This window comes from Abrus precatorius, unplaced genomic scaffold (genome assembly GCF_003935025.1).
Source record: "Abrus precatorius isolate BTA unplaced genomic scaffold, Abrus_2018 Scaffold6, whole genome shotgun sequence".
In the NCBI taxonomy this organism is placed as follows: Eukaryota; Viridiplantae; Streptophyta; class Magnoliopsida; order Fabales; family Fabaceae; genus Abrus; species Abrus precatorius.
In genome coordinates, this window is record NW_020874406.1 from 11671441 (window position 1) to 11685444 (window position 14004).

The window sequence follows — 14004 nt, forward strand, 5'->3', positions numbered from 1 at the left end:
TACAAGTCAATATTAATTATAACATAAAAACACATATTTATAAATGTCTAATTTATCTAAATTTTGACATTTAAAATTAAGTCTATATTATATGATTCAACATTTAGGTTTTCTTAAATTTGTAATTTCTTAAATATATTAAATGGTTATACAATTTTATCATCGAAAGAATTTGAAGAAAATAAAATAAAATGAAGTCAATAAAAAATCTTTTAAATTAAAAGAACATAAAATTATGTGCTTCAGAAAGTTTTAGAGAGTTTATATAATATTTTTATTTTATTTAAAAAATATTAAATAAAAGTTATCTCTAAATAAGCCTTCATCTTCTCTCACTTTCTTCAAAATAAAATAAAATAAAATAAACTTCTAAATAAAACTTTAGGTTGTGTTTGGATAAGATATTTCAAAATTATTAAGATTCATGTATTTAAATAATAAGAAAGAATAATTTTAAAATACTATATAATTTTAAATAATTAATTTTTATGCCAAATAAAAAATTGAATGACTTGTCTTTATAAAAAATTTAAACTTCTCTTTATTATGCTTTAACTTTTTTTTTTTTTTTATCATTCATAACTTCTATTATATTTTACTCTCATTTGAAGCATAACTTATTATTATTTTCATAATTTTTTAAAAATTTTAAAATTCTTTATCTAAACACAATTTTAGGGTCAACGTCATCCTTTCTAATAGTAAAAACTAAACTTGTAGTTAAGAATGTATGTGTATTGATTGACTCGGTTCACTTAAACGTGTAAATAAATTAACTAGTTTAATAGCTTATGCAATGTACAAATATTTTATTTTAAAATAAACATAAAATAGAAAAATATATTATAAAAATTAAAGACTCAAAAATTAAGAATTTTAATCAAATATAATTTATTAATAAAGATTCGATCAATTTTGATGTATGCATTTATGAAAAAAAAAAACATAATTTACATATATAATATTTAGTAAAAAAGATATATATATATATATATATATATATATATCAAAAAGTATATATATTGTATATATATGATATTGATATATAGAGAAAAGTAAAAGATATCACTATTTTAAAAATAAATTTATCATGATTAACTAAAGAAATCAGCATAAGAGTGTATATGAAAACATACAAATTTTGAGAATAAAAAGATAAAAAGAAATGATACACTATGCAATTTATTACAGAAAAAACATATTTTGCATAAATTTAAAGATATGTAATTAATAAGAATATTGACTAAAAATACTATAAATAATATATTAAATATTATAAATTTTATAACATAAATATAAGTATTTATGAAAAATTGTTTATATAAGGATACTTTTATAAGTATAAACGTAATTATTTAAAAAATTTGAAAGTTTATTGATAACCATGTCGTAATGGTTTCGAATAAAACTAGATTTCTTAAATAATTTTGCAATATAGATAGTAAACCTAGGTTATCTTATAAAGATACAAATTCATTATGTTTCTAGTTTTAAACATGCAATGGTGGTTAAATTGGAGATTTGTAATTTTCAAGAAATTAAACAGAAACGTAAATTGGCAACAGAGAATTGAATTAAATCCAAAAAATGCAGTAAAACAAATTAAATTGAAATTGAATTAAATAAATGAATTAAACCTAGAAAATGAATTAAACAAAAATGAAAATGAAAACGAAAATAAAAACGAAAATAAAAATTGAAACAAAAACGAGGAAGAACAAATGTTAATTAAAAGAACGAAGGCAAATAAAAACGAAGGCAAGTAAAACAAGACACGAACTAGGATTAAAACCGAAAATCATAAGCACGAACTGGGATTGCTATACCGAATTTGCCTAAACCTTGAATGCAAAAGAAATCAATTAATCAATCGGTCAATCTTATACTCAAGAATAAAAATTAAATTCAATCGAATTATGCATGTACAAATCTTGATCAAGAATTGTGAGAAAGTGAAAAGACAAACTCAGAGTGATCAGTGGGTCTTACAATCTGTGCTCAAGATGAGATGATTTGAGCATTCAACCACGTAGTCGCGAATCATAATACGAGCAAAATCAAATTGAAAGTCACAATGGAATCAGAAATCGAATTGTGCAGAATCTGGAAAGGATGTAAGTAACGGCAACGAAAAAGGTTTCTTTTAAAAAAAAGGGAAAAATCTTACAAAATCCAAGACTATGAAAAAGAGTGCGTAAAGTCAACCTTTTGACCCCTATATATACGGGTCTTAAATGAAACGGAAATAAATAGGCCAAGACTACCACAAGTAATTATAATAAAAACCCTAAATAAAAACTCTAAATATAAAAAGTATGTTTTAAGTCTGAACTTTAAAAATTAATAAAAAAATAGCTTCAAACTCCTAATGTGACACCCAAGCGCTAGGCGAGGGCGGGAAGCGATCACCAGTACATTCTAGCACACACAATGAGTGGCTCCTGGCAGGCTTCCAGGCGAGGGTGCACAAACAAGGAGCAGCTCCTGGCAGACTTCCAGTGGTAAGGGATACATGAATGAATCAAATTTACACCAGAATGAGAGTGATCCAGAGACTGCGTATACAGTTGATGATAGCTTAAAAGAATTGATTATGAGTACCTATACCAACAAAATGTATTTACTTTTCGGTGGCCTATCACTTAAGAACTTCAAAGTTAAGCGTGCTTAACTTGGGACAATTATGGGATAAGTGACATTCTGGAAAATTCCTGGGAAGTGTGTGAGTGAGGACAAAGCACACTAAAAATGTCTTGTGTTGGTTTGTGAAAATAGTCATCAATCCCAAATAAGTTGCCGAGCTATTACACCAAACAACACGATCCATATGTCAAAATTGAAGTATAGGAAGTAAGGAATCCATTGCAACAAGAATCAATGAAAAAGGAAATCTACAAAAAAAAATTATGGCCAAAATAGTGGACAAAGGTCAGAATAAAAAAAATATGAAATATAAAGTAAAAATAACAAGTATTTATAAAAACTCTAATTTAATGCAAGAAATACAAAAATATGCTAAATGAAATAAATAATAAAGGAAAAGATATTTTGGAAGATGCAATAAGACTATAAATATGAGTCATCATTTATGTAAAGTAATAAGAAAATTTGTATAAATGTAAAAAAAAATAAGTACTTACATAAAATATAAAATTAATAAGAAATAATTAAATAACAACTTTAATTTTTAAAATTTAAAATAAAATAAAATGTGGTTAAAATATAAAATTATTATAGCCAAAAAGAGTATAATTTAAATATCACTCACAAATAATTTTAAGTCTAAAATTAATATGTGACAAGCGAAAAAAAAAGGTAAATAAAATGATTTACTTGTTACTGAGGTAGCCCTTCATTTAACTCGTGGGCCTATGATCCATTTGCTAGGTTATTTTGCACATTATTCATATCAAATAAAAATTAGTTTAACAACTCTTTTCTCAAACCCATGCCATAACTAAAGTTGAAACCGAAATTCAATGACAATGGATGAAATCACCGTAACAATGAAGCTTGACTTGCTCAACAGCACAGGAAGAAGAATGTGAGAATAATGCTTGGAACACTGAACTGAAGCTTCTGGCAAACATAGCGTTGGTTATCATATCTTAATGACAGAATGAGAAGGTGTTTGATTACCCATTTATAATATGTTGTATATGTACGAGAGAAAAAACACAAAAAGAAAAATTTATTACATTAACCTAAATGTTTGTTAAAATCTATTTTGACGAAGACTAAATTCACCGAGTAATTATTAAAGGTTTTGTTAATCAGTACTTTTAGTAGTTAAAAAATTAAAAGTAACTTTTTATTTAATATTTGCCAATTACTAATTACAAAGCGTGTGTTCTAATTTCTTTATGAATTTTGGGGGAATTAGGAGACACAATGATTTTGGGGTGGGGTAACCTAATCTCTTGTGTAGAGCTGTCCTTTGACTGGACTCTCTGACTGTCCCAAACACAACATGAACGTTAAAATTGTCAACAAACATATTAAGGCAAAGACAAGATTAGGTTTTGTGGATCTTATCAGCGTCAGGAATAGGATTGTGTGCATGTGCATCGACAGTTCATTAGTCTAGTTAAATATATATTACACAAGTCATATCTTACCTAAACAAGGGATCTGTAATGTCGCACTGACTTATTAATTCCCCCCCGTGACAAAGAAATCAAAGTTTTAAAATTGTTAAGCAGTTATTTAAACAAATTATATATCATTAGCACATCATATGATTCATATAATTTCACACAAATTTTAAAATTTGATCATACATAAATATTTTTCAGTATTTTAAAATATTCGTAATATAATCAAAGACACACGGCTTCGGAAAAAGGAAACTAAATTTCATTATACATTAATCCATGATGCATTTTTGCTTAATCTGTCACATGATTTTTATTTATATGTTTTTTCTTTCTGTCTGATATTCAGCATCATATGATGTCATAATGACTTTATTTATATCCTTGTCTCAATAATAATACAAATGCGCAATATCAGGATTGGGATACAACTTTTTATCATAATGTTGATGCGATTGAATTTTTAAGGATATTATTAATTAGTATCTTAGGGATGTTTGTTAAATTACTATCTAGTTTTTTTTACTAAATATTATTTTGATAGGGTAGTGAAAATTATATAAAAAAAAGTGTATACAATAATATATTTTTGAATGTTTTTTATTTTTAATTAGTATCTTTATAGTATTAGTTCGGGTTTTTTAACTTTTTATTTAATAAACATGATACAATTTTAAGGAGGCAATAATTATATTGATAGGATTGAGTTTTTAATATAGCTGATAGATGGTTAAATTTTTTAAGTATATTGATAGGGGTTAATTTCTCTTTTAAAAAAGTTTTGATCAAATACTCAATATTGCAAATTTATGCGAATAACATTACTCTCCTCCATTATTTATTATAGTTTAATTTATTTGAATATAAGTATAAGTAATTATAAACGGGCTTGTAAAAAGTAAAATCTCCGTTCTTAATAGAAGTGAATTGGATTAATAGTGAAATTATTTAAAATAAAAAAAACATTTTCTGTAGCTAGTACTATACCCATGTCTTAATAGAAATTAATCTCACATCCAACGATTTTAAGACGCCCTGTTATTGTTTTTCTTAAGAAATTCTACCGCTTGAAATGTCTTTCATTCTACTTGCATAAGCTTTATATATATGTAGGAGCCATATTTAATTTGAGCGTGAGAGATGAGAGGGGTCAATATTAACCACATAAGCATAATACACAGATGCTTTTATTAAACATGTTTGAGATGTAGGTTCTTTTTTATTTTAACTATTTGAGCTAAGTGTTAATGTTAAGACAATGTCAAACAAATACGCGTAATTAATCTCTTGTACTTGTGGCATTAGCAGTCTTCACACGCCAATGACTAAAACCAAACTCTGTGTGTGGCAACATTAGACTAATACTAATGAGTCATTTACCCCAAAAGAAGAAAAAGAAATAAAGAAAATTGTAGGAAAGGGTGGATAATTGTAGTGGCACAAGATCATTACTCGGCATTAATGTGGGATCGAAAACGGTAAAATGGGATCAATTAATAGATTTAACGAATCTTTAAATGTGAATAAATTTAATTTTATAGAATAAATTTTATTTAAACTAAATTTGAAGTAGCACGATTTATATTTTAAATTTTTTATTAAAAGAAAAATTTTGGTAAAATTTAATATAAACCTTTTAATTCGACATAAAAATTATAATTTCTTACCTTAATTTAAACATAAATTTAAATATAAAACTAATTAACGTATGAAATAAATATGAGTTTAACCTGCATTCAATTATGTATTTAGACTATGCTTTAGTTTCTTCCTTCATTTTCAGCTCTACTTTTTAGCTGTTGGAACATAATTAGAAGAATATTTGTCCCTTTGTGGGAGCTTTTTCATTTTGGAAATATGAAAAGCGAGTGAGACTTGAAATTTCAAGAGAGGGGACGTAAATCATGCCCTATTCTAATGCGGCCCATACCAAGAGATATTTGACGTTAAGCAGTTGAAGTTAGGTGGTTAACAGCTTAGCGAAGACAAGAAAGACTTGATAAATGTAATTATGTATGGCTTAATAATTTCTAATTAAGTAAAATTTTGATATGGAATTTAACTAGTTTGCTGTCACGAGAATCATAAAAATTGTTGTTAGTGTAATTGGTGCCCATATCTTATTCTTTAAGCAAAATAACAATATATTGATAATCTCTTGATGTGCAATTGGCACAAGATATTGAGACTCCTCTTCTTGAATGAAAAAAATTGTCAAAATGTTTAAAAACCACATAAATTACAATTGGTTTAAGCTGGGTTGGATATATTTTTTTTCAAAAATATATATATATTTTTTTTGTAATTTACAAAACTCAGACTCAATATTTTACTTAAGAGAAGTCAAATTCTTTAGACTAGTAGGCGCTGGTGTGTTTAAGCAAGTTTTGTCACTAAAATAAATCAAGCTTTTTATCAGAAATGCTGGACCAGTTTTTACATTAATCCGAAATAATATAACTTTAAAAATCTTTTAATTTTGTCTGTGAAGACATATAAAAAAACACTGGATTTTCAATAATGCCATATATCTATATATATTTATTCATGCAGCTGTCATATAATAAGTTAAATGTCTACATCACCGGCACCCCAATTATTGAATTTGCTTAATAAGTAGTACGCTTTTTAAACGATGACAAATGACTATTGAGAGACATGACTATTAATTTAATACAAAACAATTAAATGCGTCACTCATTATTGAGCAAATAAAATATTTTAAAGATCTTTTCTAGACTCTAGCTATAGAAATATCCGTGAACCCACCCTCTTAGCTCAAAATCCGTGAATCATTTTCTTTAATTAGTTAAATGGCCTATTGAAGTTTGTTTATGTTACATGTATATAAATATAGTTCATTAGGCCTTCTATAATCCCTTCCTCATTAGGTTCTCTATTATCCCTTCCTCGTTAGGTTCACACGCTGTAGTAAATAGTTCGAAGATTCAAAGGCAAAAAATTTAAGATCCAAAATCTTGCAAAGGATCACTTTCCAAAGTAATGGGCAATTGCATGGAGACATACACTGTAAGCCCGAGGCAACAAGATATATGGGAGGAGCAGCAAAAAGAAGAAAGTGGAACATGCAATGGATTTGCAAAGATTGATGATAATGAAGGGAAGAATGGTCTAAGGATGAAAATAGTGTTGACAAAAGAGGAGCTCAAATGGTTGATACTTCAACTCAATGAGAAAGGAGGAATGGGAGTGGAACAAGTGCTTAAAGGGATAGAAAGAAGCAGAGAAAAGGTTGAGGTTGAGGGTTGGAAGCCTTCTCTAGAGAGTATCTTGGAGGCTCCTGAAACGCTTGAGATGGATAGATCATTTTCTTAGGCAGTGACACCCACATTTGTAAATCTTAGGGTGAAGAAAGCATGTTGAGATAATAACGAGGTAAATTCAAGTATCTATCATCTATGTATTCCTTCGTTTTCGTTTTACCAGGAAACATTCGATGTATTTTCTGTTGTTTGATGTAGAAATTTAGTATTTTTTTGTCTTACATTTTTTATGATAGATCTAAATAAGATACAACAGCGGAAGAATTTCTCTTGTCTTTCACATTAAAACAAGATTGATACATCTCCATAAAATCTAATTACAAAAATATCAAATCATATTTATAAGATAATTGCCTAAAACGATTTCTATAAGCATGTTAACTTGATTTTCTTTGATTGGCTATATAATCTGTTTGACCAAATGCCATAACTATTTCTGATAACATAATCCAATGATTACTGTTGATATCATTATTCAATTTTGGGATCACCTCATTATCTCACACCCTTCCTTCAAATTGGTGAATGAAGATTATAAATATTTAATTTATTAAGTAAGGAATGAAATTGAGCACAATCAAGTACTTTGGTGAGAATATAAGCTAACTATGCTTGAGTGGTGACATAAAGGGTCAAATGGTGCTTGCAAGAATTTCATTGCAAACAAAATAATAAATTTTTATATGTTTGGTGTGTTCATAAAAAATGGAGTTCTTAATACTATGAAACACAATTTGACTATCACATAAGAGCTGAATAAGTTGCAAATGAGATATCCAAAGATAATGTAAGAGGATTTTCAGCCATTTGAGTTCACATGTAGTAGTGTGTTAGAAAAGTGTTTTAGGATTTCACAACCAGTTTTTTTTATTTTTATATTTGTTTCAATTGCTGTTTTGTAATCCAATCTTTAGGAAGCAGTTACGTTTTTTAAGTGTTGTTGATCATGGCTTAATTATAGGAGTGGACAGTTAAGCTTTCTTTTTAATTTGTAATGTTTCTAAAGTGAAAAAAATGTGTGCTTTGTTTTTTTTCTTCTTTTTCAAAATAAGTTGGTTCCATTTCTTCTACTGTAGTATCTTTGAATTTTATAAAAAAAATTATTGGTATCAAAGACCTTTATTCTTAAGGGACTTGTGAGAGAAAAATATGAAAGCATGGAAGGAAATCAAGTTTTTCAGCAATAACACCACCAATCTTCAATAGAAAAAATTATCAAATTTGGGCAGTTCGAATGAAAGTCTACCTAAAGACTTTGAATCTATGGGAGACAGTTGAAGAGGATTTTGAAATTCCTATGCTACTCGACAATCCAACAATGGCTTAAATCAAGAATCACAAGGATAGAAAAACCATAAAGCTAAGACAAAGGCGTGCCTAAGGGTGGAAGTAAATTAGACTTTGCATTAAAAGGCCTGACCTATTTAATAATTTTGAAGCCTAAGTTTGACATATTATCTGTTATAGACTTTTTATTAAGCTTACCCTGACATTTTTAAAAGCCTACTTTGACATCTTAGCCTTTTTAATGATTTACTTCATATTGAGACCTTCAATAACTAATTAAACTTTTTTATAAATAGGTTATTAACTATCTAAATAGGTATGTTTTTATAAAAGTCATACGGTTTATATCTAAATAAGTTATAAAAAAAAATATAGTTTAACACCTTCAATATGTATAATAAAATTACATATTTCTATTTTATCAAAATACATAATTGAGACAATGCAAATTAATGTTATGCATACAAAATAGATCAAACAACGGTATTATATAAAACTTCAGCAAGTAGAACTTTCTCTCTTAGAAGGTATGTAGCAGGAATACTTTTCAACTCCAATGAAAAGTATAAGGATTTATAATTTAAGATTTTATTTATTTTAAAATATAATTTATTTAATATAATATTATATTATAATTTTAATATAAAATATTTAATATATTATTAATAATTTTATGAGTTTTAAATAGGTCATTTTAATAGGTTTAGTAGACTTTTTTTTTAAAGCTCAAGCCTACTCTACTTTATTAATTAAGCCTTTTAAAAAGTCTAAATTAAGCTCATTACTTAAATAGGTCAAGCCGAGTTAGGTCTTAAAAATGCTAGGTCATAGGCCTTTGTCAGAAAAGTTTAACCTTTTTTTAACCCTAGGCATGCCTCTTTTTTGCAGTTTGACCAACAATTTTCACTTAAACCATGTCTCTAAAGTCAGTATATAAGATTATCTCAAAAAAAAATATGATAGAGATGATTGAATTAAAGGCATGCAGATGTTGAATATCATTAGAGACTTTGAATTGTAAAAGATGAGGGAATAAGAAACTATCAAGGAGTACTCTGAGGCTTCTGAGCATAGAAAACAGAGTAAGATTGTTTGGTTTTGGTTACTATGCTTGAAAGATTTGAGGCTATCATAACCACGTTGGAAAATCCTAAAGATCTATCCAAGATCACCTTGGCAGAGTTGCTGAATTTCTTGCAGGCATAAGAACAATGAAAGGCTATGAGAGAAGGAGGCTTTCTTAAGTCTTTCTTGCCAAACATGAAGATGTTAGGAGAAACAAAAAGAAGAACCAACAAGAAAATAGAGAGGGTGTTGTAAAAAATGAAAGTAAAGAGGCTCAAAGGGAAAGTATCTTCCTTGCAAACATTGCAACAAAATAGGTTATCCTCCATACAAGTGTTGGAAAGGGCGTAACGCTAAGTGCACCAAGTGCAATCAACTTGGGCATGCACTTGTCATTTGCATGAACCAAACCTAACAACAACAAAAACAAGATGTTCAAAATGCTGATGAAGAGGAGGAAGATCAACTTTTTTTGTAACCTATTTTTCAAGCAATGTTTCAAGCGAATCTTGGCTGATTAATAGTGGATGCACCAATCACATGATTAATGACAAGGAACTCTTCAAGGAATTGAAGCTTTTTAAAATTTCAAAGGTTAGGATATGTCATGACAATTATATTCTAGTAAAAGGAATAGGAACCATTGCCATTGCAACACATTCAAGAACTAAAACAATTTTTGATGTGCTATATGTGCCTGACTTAGACCAAAATTTGTTGAGTGTTGGCTGACTATTAGAAAAAGACTTTAAGGTATTTTTTGAAAATAATTCTTGCTTGATCAAGGATGCTATAGGTCAAGATTTATTTAAGGTGAAAATGCGAGGTAAAAGCTTCTCACTAAACCCAACATAGGAGGAGCATGTAGCTTTTCTAACAAAAGAAAACGTTGTTGATTATGGCATAAGAGGTTTAGACATGATCACTATCAAGGGCTTCTCAAAATGCAAAAATCTGAAATGGTAAAAGACTTACCTCACTTTGAAGTGATTTCTACAATTGTCGTTGATGATAATCACAATCCGTGTTACTGAATTAAACGATCTTAAATTGGATTTCATAAGACAAAAACAAAATTGTTAAGGCACAAATAGGAACAAGGAGAAAATTAATAAAAAAAAAAGAAATAGAATAGAGATGAAAAATGATGCCACAATCGCAAGATTGATAAGCCAAAGAAAGATCACCATAAGAGTTTTGACCTCTTGATAAGATCAAAGAAAATTGACTCACTCAAGAATCTAGAGTCACACGCTCTTACAAGAGTGTTCAATCTCAAATTGTATTCAAAATTAATTAAAAGTGTGTATATAAGAACATATATATGTCTAATGCTAATAAACCAACACAAACACAACCCTAATAGGCTTCCTGTGGCAACAAACTCAAATCTAAATAAACTAAATAAAATAACAAGATTTTATCCTAAATAAAAAAATTAAAATAAGTAATGACTAATATTAAAATAAATAAACTAAATATAGTACTCCAATCCTAATGGAACATATTGGAGTACAAGTTCTCTAAGAATATGTAATTGACTATTTTGAACTATTCTAACTCTAAATTGGACTCTTTTTCAAATAGGACAACAACTATTTTTTCTAAGTTTTTCTTTATCTTTTTTGTCATTGTCCTTGTTATTGGTTTTTAAAGCTCTTCTAATGCCTTTAAGCCTTTATCTTCAATTGGCCTTCTTTGATTCTCATCAATCCCTCCTTCTTTAAGAGAATTTATTCTTAAATTTGACTCTTTATTACCTACATTAAAGAGAGATAAATCAAATACATAAAAAGTAGCACCAACACCATACTTACCTAGTAAGTCCACTTTATATGCATTATTTTTAATCACTCTAAGACTTGGAATAATTCATCCTCTTTTATTTGAAGCTTTGACTTTCCTTACATAGGAAACTTTTTTTTACGCATATGTACCCAAATCCAATCCACAGGTTCAAATACTACTTTTTTCCTTTCCTTTTTGACATATTTTGCTTTTTGCTCTACTTTCTTTTTAATTTGATGTTCTATCCTTCTAATTGGAGGTAGGTTGTGAGATACTTCTTTAGGGTAGACATCTTCAAAATTCTGCAAAAGAGAGGAAACACTACTAGGCAAAATATCATTAGCAAAGAAATCAATAAATTTACTATGAGGACTTTCTTTACACAAAAGTAGATACATAGGCCGAGAGACCAACAAAACTTTCCTCACTTCTTTTTCTCTCACAAATAATTTTTTGCTCTTTTCACATTGATTTTTCTCTTCACTTTTCTTTTCACTCTCATATTTTTCACTTGTAAATGTCTTCACTTTTTCCCCTTTCTTTTTAATTTTGCCCCTAAACTCACTTTTTCCTTTTATTTCTTCTCTCATCCTTTTTCTCTTGCTCTCTTCTTAACTTCATAACTATTTGATCTTTAAGTACTTGACTAGGAGTCTGTCACAAAGCTCAGACAACACTAACTAACAAGTGTACTAGGTAGTTGTAGCAAGTAATAAAATTTGAAATTCAATTTGAGTCTCAAGTATCGTCCTTAAGGATTAGTTCTATCAATTACCACTTCACAAATCAATAACTAGTTGAGCCAAACGAATATTAGAAATGTTTTAAATTATTTGAGAATAAAAGCAATAAAGTGTAGAAATAAGAAAATAACAACAAAATAGAGTGACAAATTTAGAAATGAAATGATATGTAAATGAAGTTAGGATTGATTTCATCTCTTTATCATTTGCAAAACTGAAGTAGATCTGAACTCTAAGTTCCTTAATTGATTGATGATCAATTTCACTAAATTAATTGAAGGATAATTCCTTGCCTCAATGATCGTAATATCTAACTAAACTACCCTAATTCCTTAGGTGTAATTCAATCAAATATTCCATTAGGCATTAAAAAATTAACACACTTCCATTGATAAAAATCTCTCTAGGTTTAATTCAATTGAATAGCTAATTCAAGAATTGCATTAAGGAAAGAATTAAACGTTCAATACAATCAAGATCTTAAAATTCAAATTCATACTAAATTAATCGAAGGATAATTCCTTGCCTCAATTATCGTAATATCTAACTAAACTATCCTAATTCCTTAGGTGTAATTCAATCAAACATTCCATTAGGCATTAAAAAATTAACACACTTCCATTGATAAAAATCTCTCTAGGTTCAATTCAATTGAATAGCTAATTCAAGAATTGCATTAAGGAAAGAATTAAACGTTCAATACAATCAAGATCTTAAAATTCAGATTCATACTAAATTAATCGAAGGATAATTCCTTGCCTCAATTATCGTAATATCTAACTAAACTATCCTAATTCCTTAGGTGTAATTCAATCAAACATTCCATTAGGTATTAAAAAATTAACACACTTCCATTGATAAAAATCTCTCTAGGTTCAATTCAATTGAATAGCTAATTCAAGAATTGCATTAAGGAAAGAATTAAACGTTCAATACAATCAAGATCTTAAAATCTAGATTCATACTAAATTAATCGAAGGATAATTCCTTGCCTCAATTATCGTAATATCTAACTAAACTATCCTAATTCCTTAGGTGTAATTCAATCAAACATTCCATTAGGCATTAAAAAATTAACACACTTCCATTGATAAAAATCTCTCTAGGTTCAATTCAATTGAATAGCTAATTCAAGAATTGCATTAAGGAAAGAATTAAACGTTCAATACAATCAAGATCTTAAAATTCAGATTCATACTAAATTAATCGAAGGATAATTCCTTGCCTCAATTATCGTAATATCTAACTAAACTATCCTAATTCCTTAGGTGTAATTCAATCAAACATTCCATTAGGTATTAAAAAATTAACACACTTCCATTGATAAAAATCTCTCTAGGTTCAATTCAATTGAATAGCTAATTCAAGAATTGCATTAAGGAAAGAATTAAACGTTCAATACAATCAAGATCTTAAAATCTAGATTCATACTAAATTAATCGAAGGATAATTCCTTGCCTCAATTATCGTAATATCTAACTAAACTATCCTAATTCCTTAGGTGTAATTCAATCAAACATTCCATTAGGCATTAAAAAATTAACACACTTCCATTGATAAAAATCTCTCTAGGTTCAATTCAATTGAATAGCTAATTCAAGAATTGCATTAAGGAAAGAATTAAACGTTCAATACAATCAAGATCTTAAAATTCAGATTCATACTAAATTAATCGAAGGATAATTCCTTGCCTCAATTATCGTAATATCTAACTAAACTATCCTAATTCCTTAGGTGTAATTC

The 14004-nt window shown here is 28.0% G+C and overlaps 1 protein-coding gene across 1 annotated transcript; it reads left to right on the forward strand.

Annotated features, from left to right (window-relative positions):
• Positions 1-7097: 7097 nt before the first annotated feature.
• Positions 7098-7430, forward strand: LOC113870168. The gene has a single exon (XM_027506765.1). It carries the CDS (start codon positions 7098-7100, stop codon positions 7428-7430), a length of 333 nt encoding a protein of 110 aa, XP_027362566.1.
• The last annotated feature ends 6574 nt before the right edge of the window (positions 7431-14004 follow it).

What these genes read in the sequence shown, in the direction of transcription:
- LOC113870168 (XM_027506765.1), top strand. Translation starts at nt 7,098, where the DNA reads ATGGGCAATTGCATGGAGACATACACTGTAAGCCCGAGGCAACAAGAT.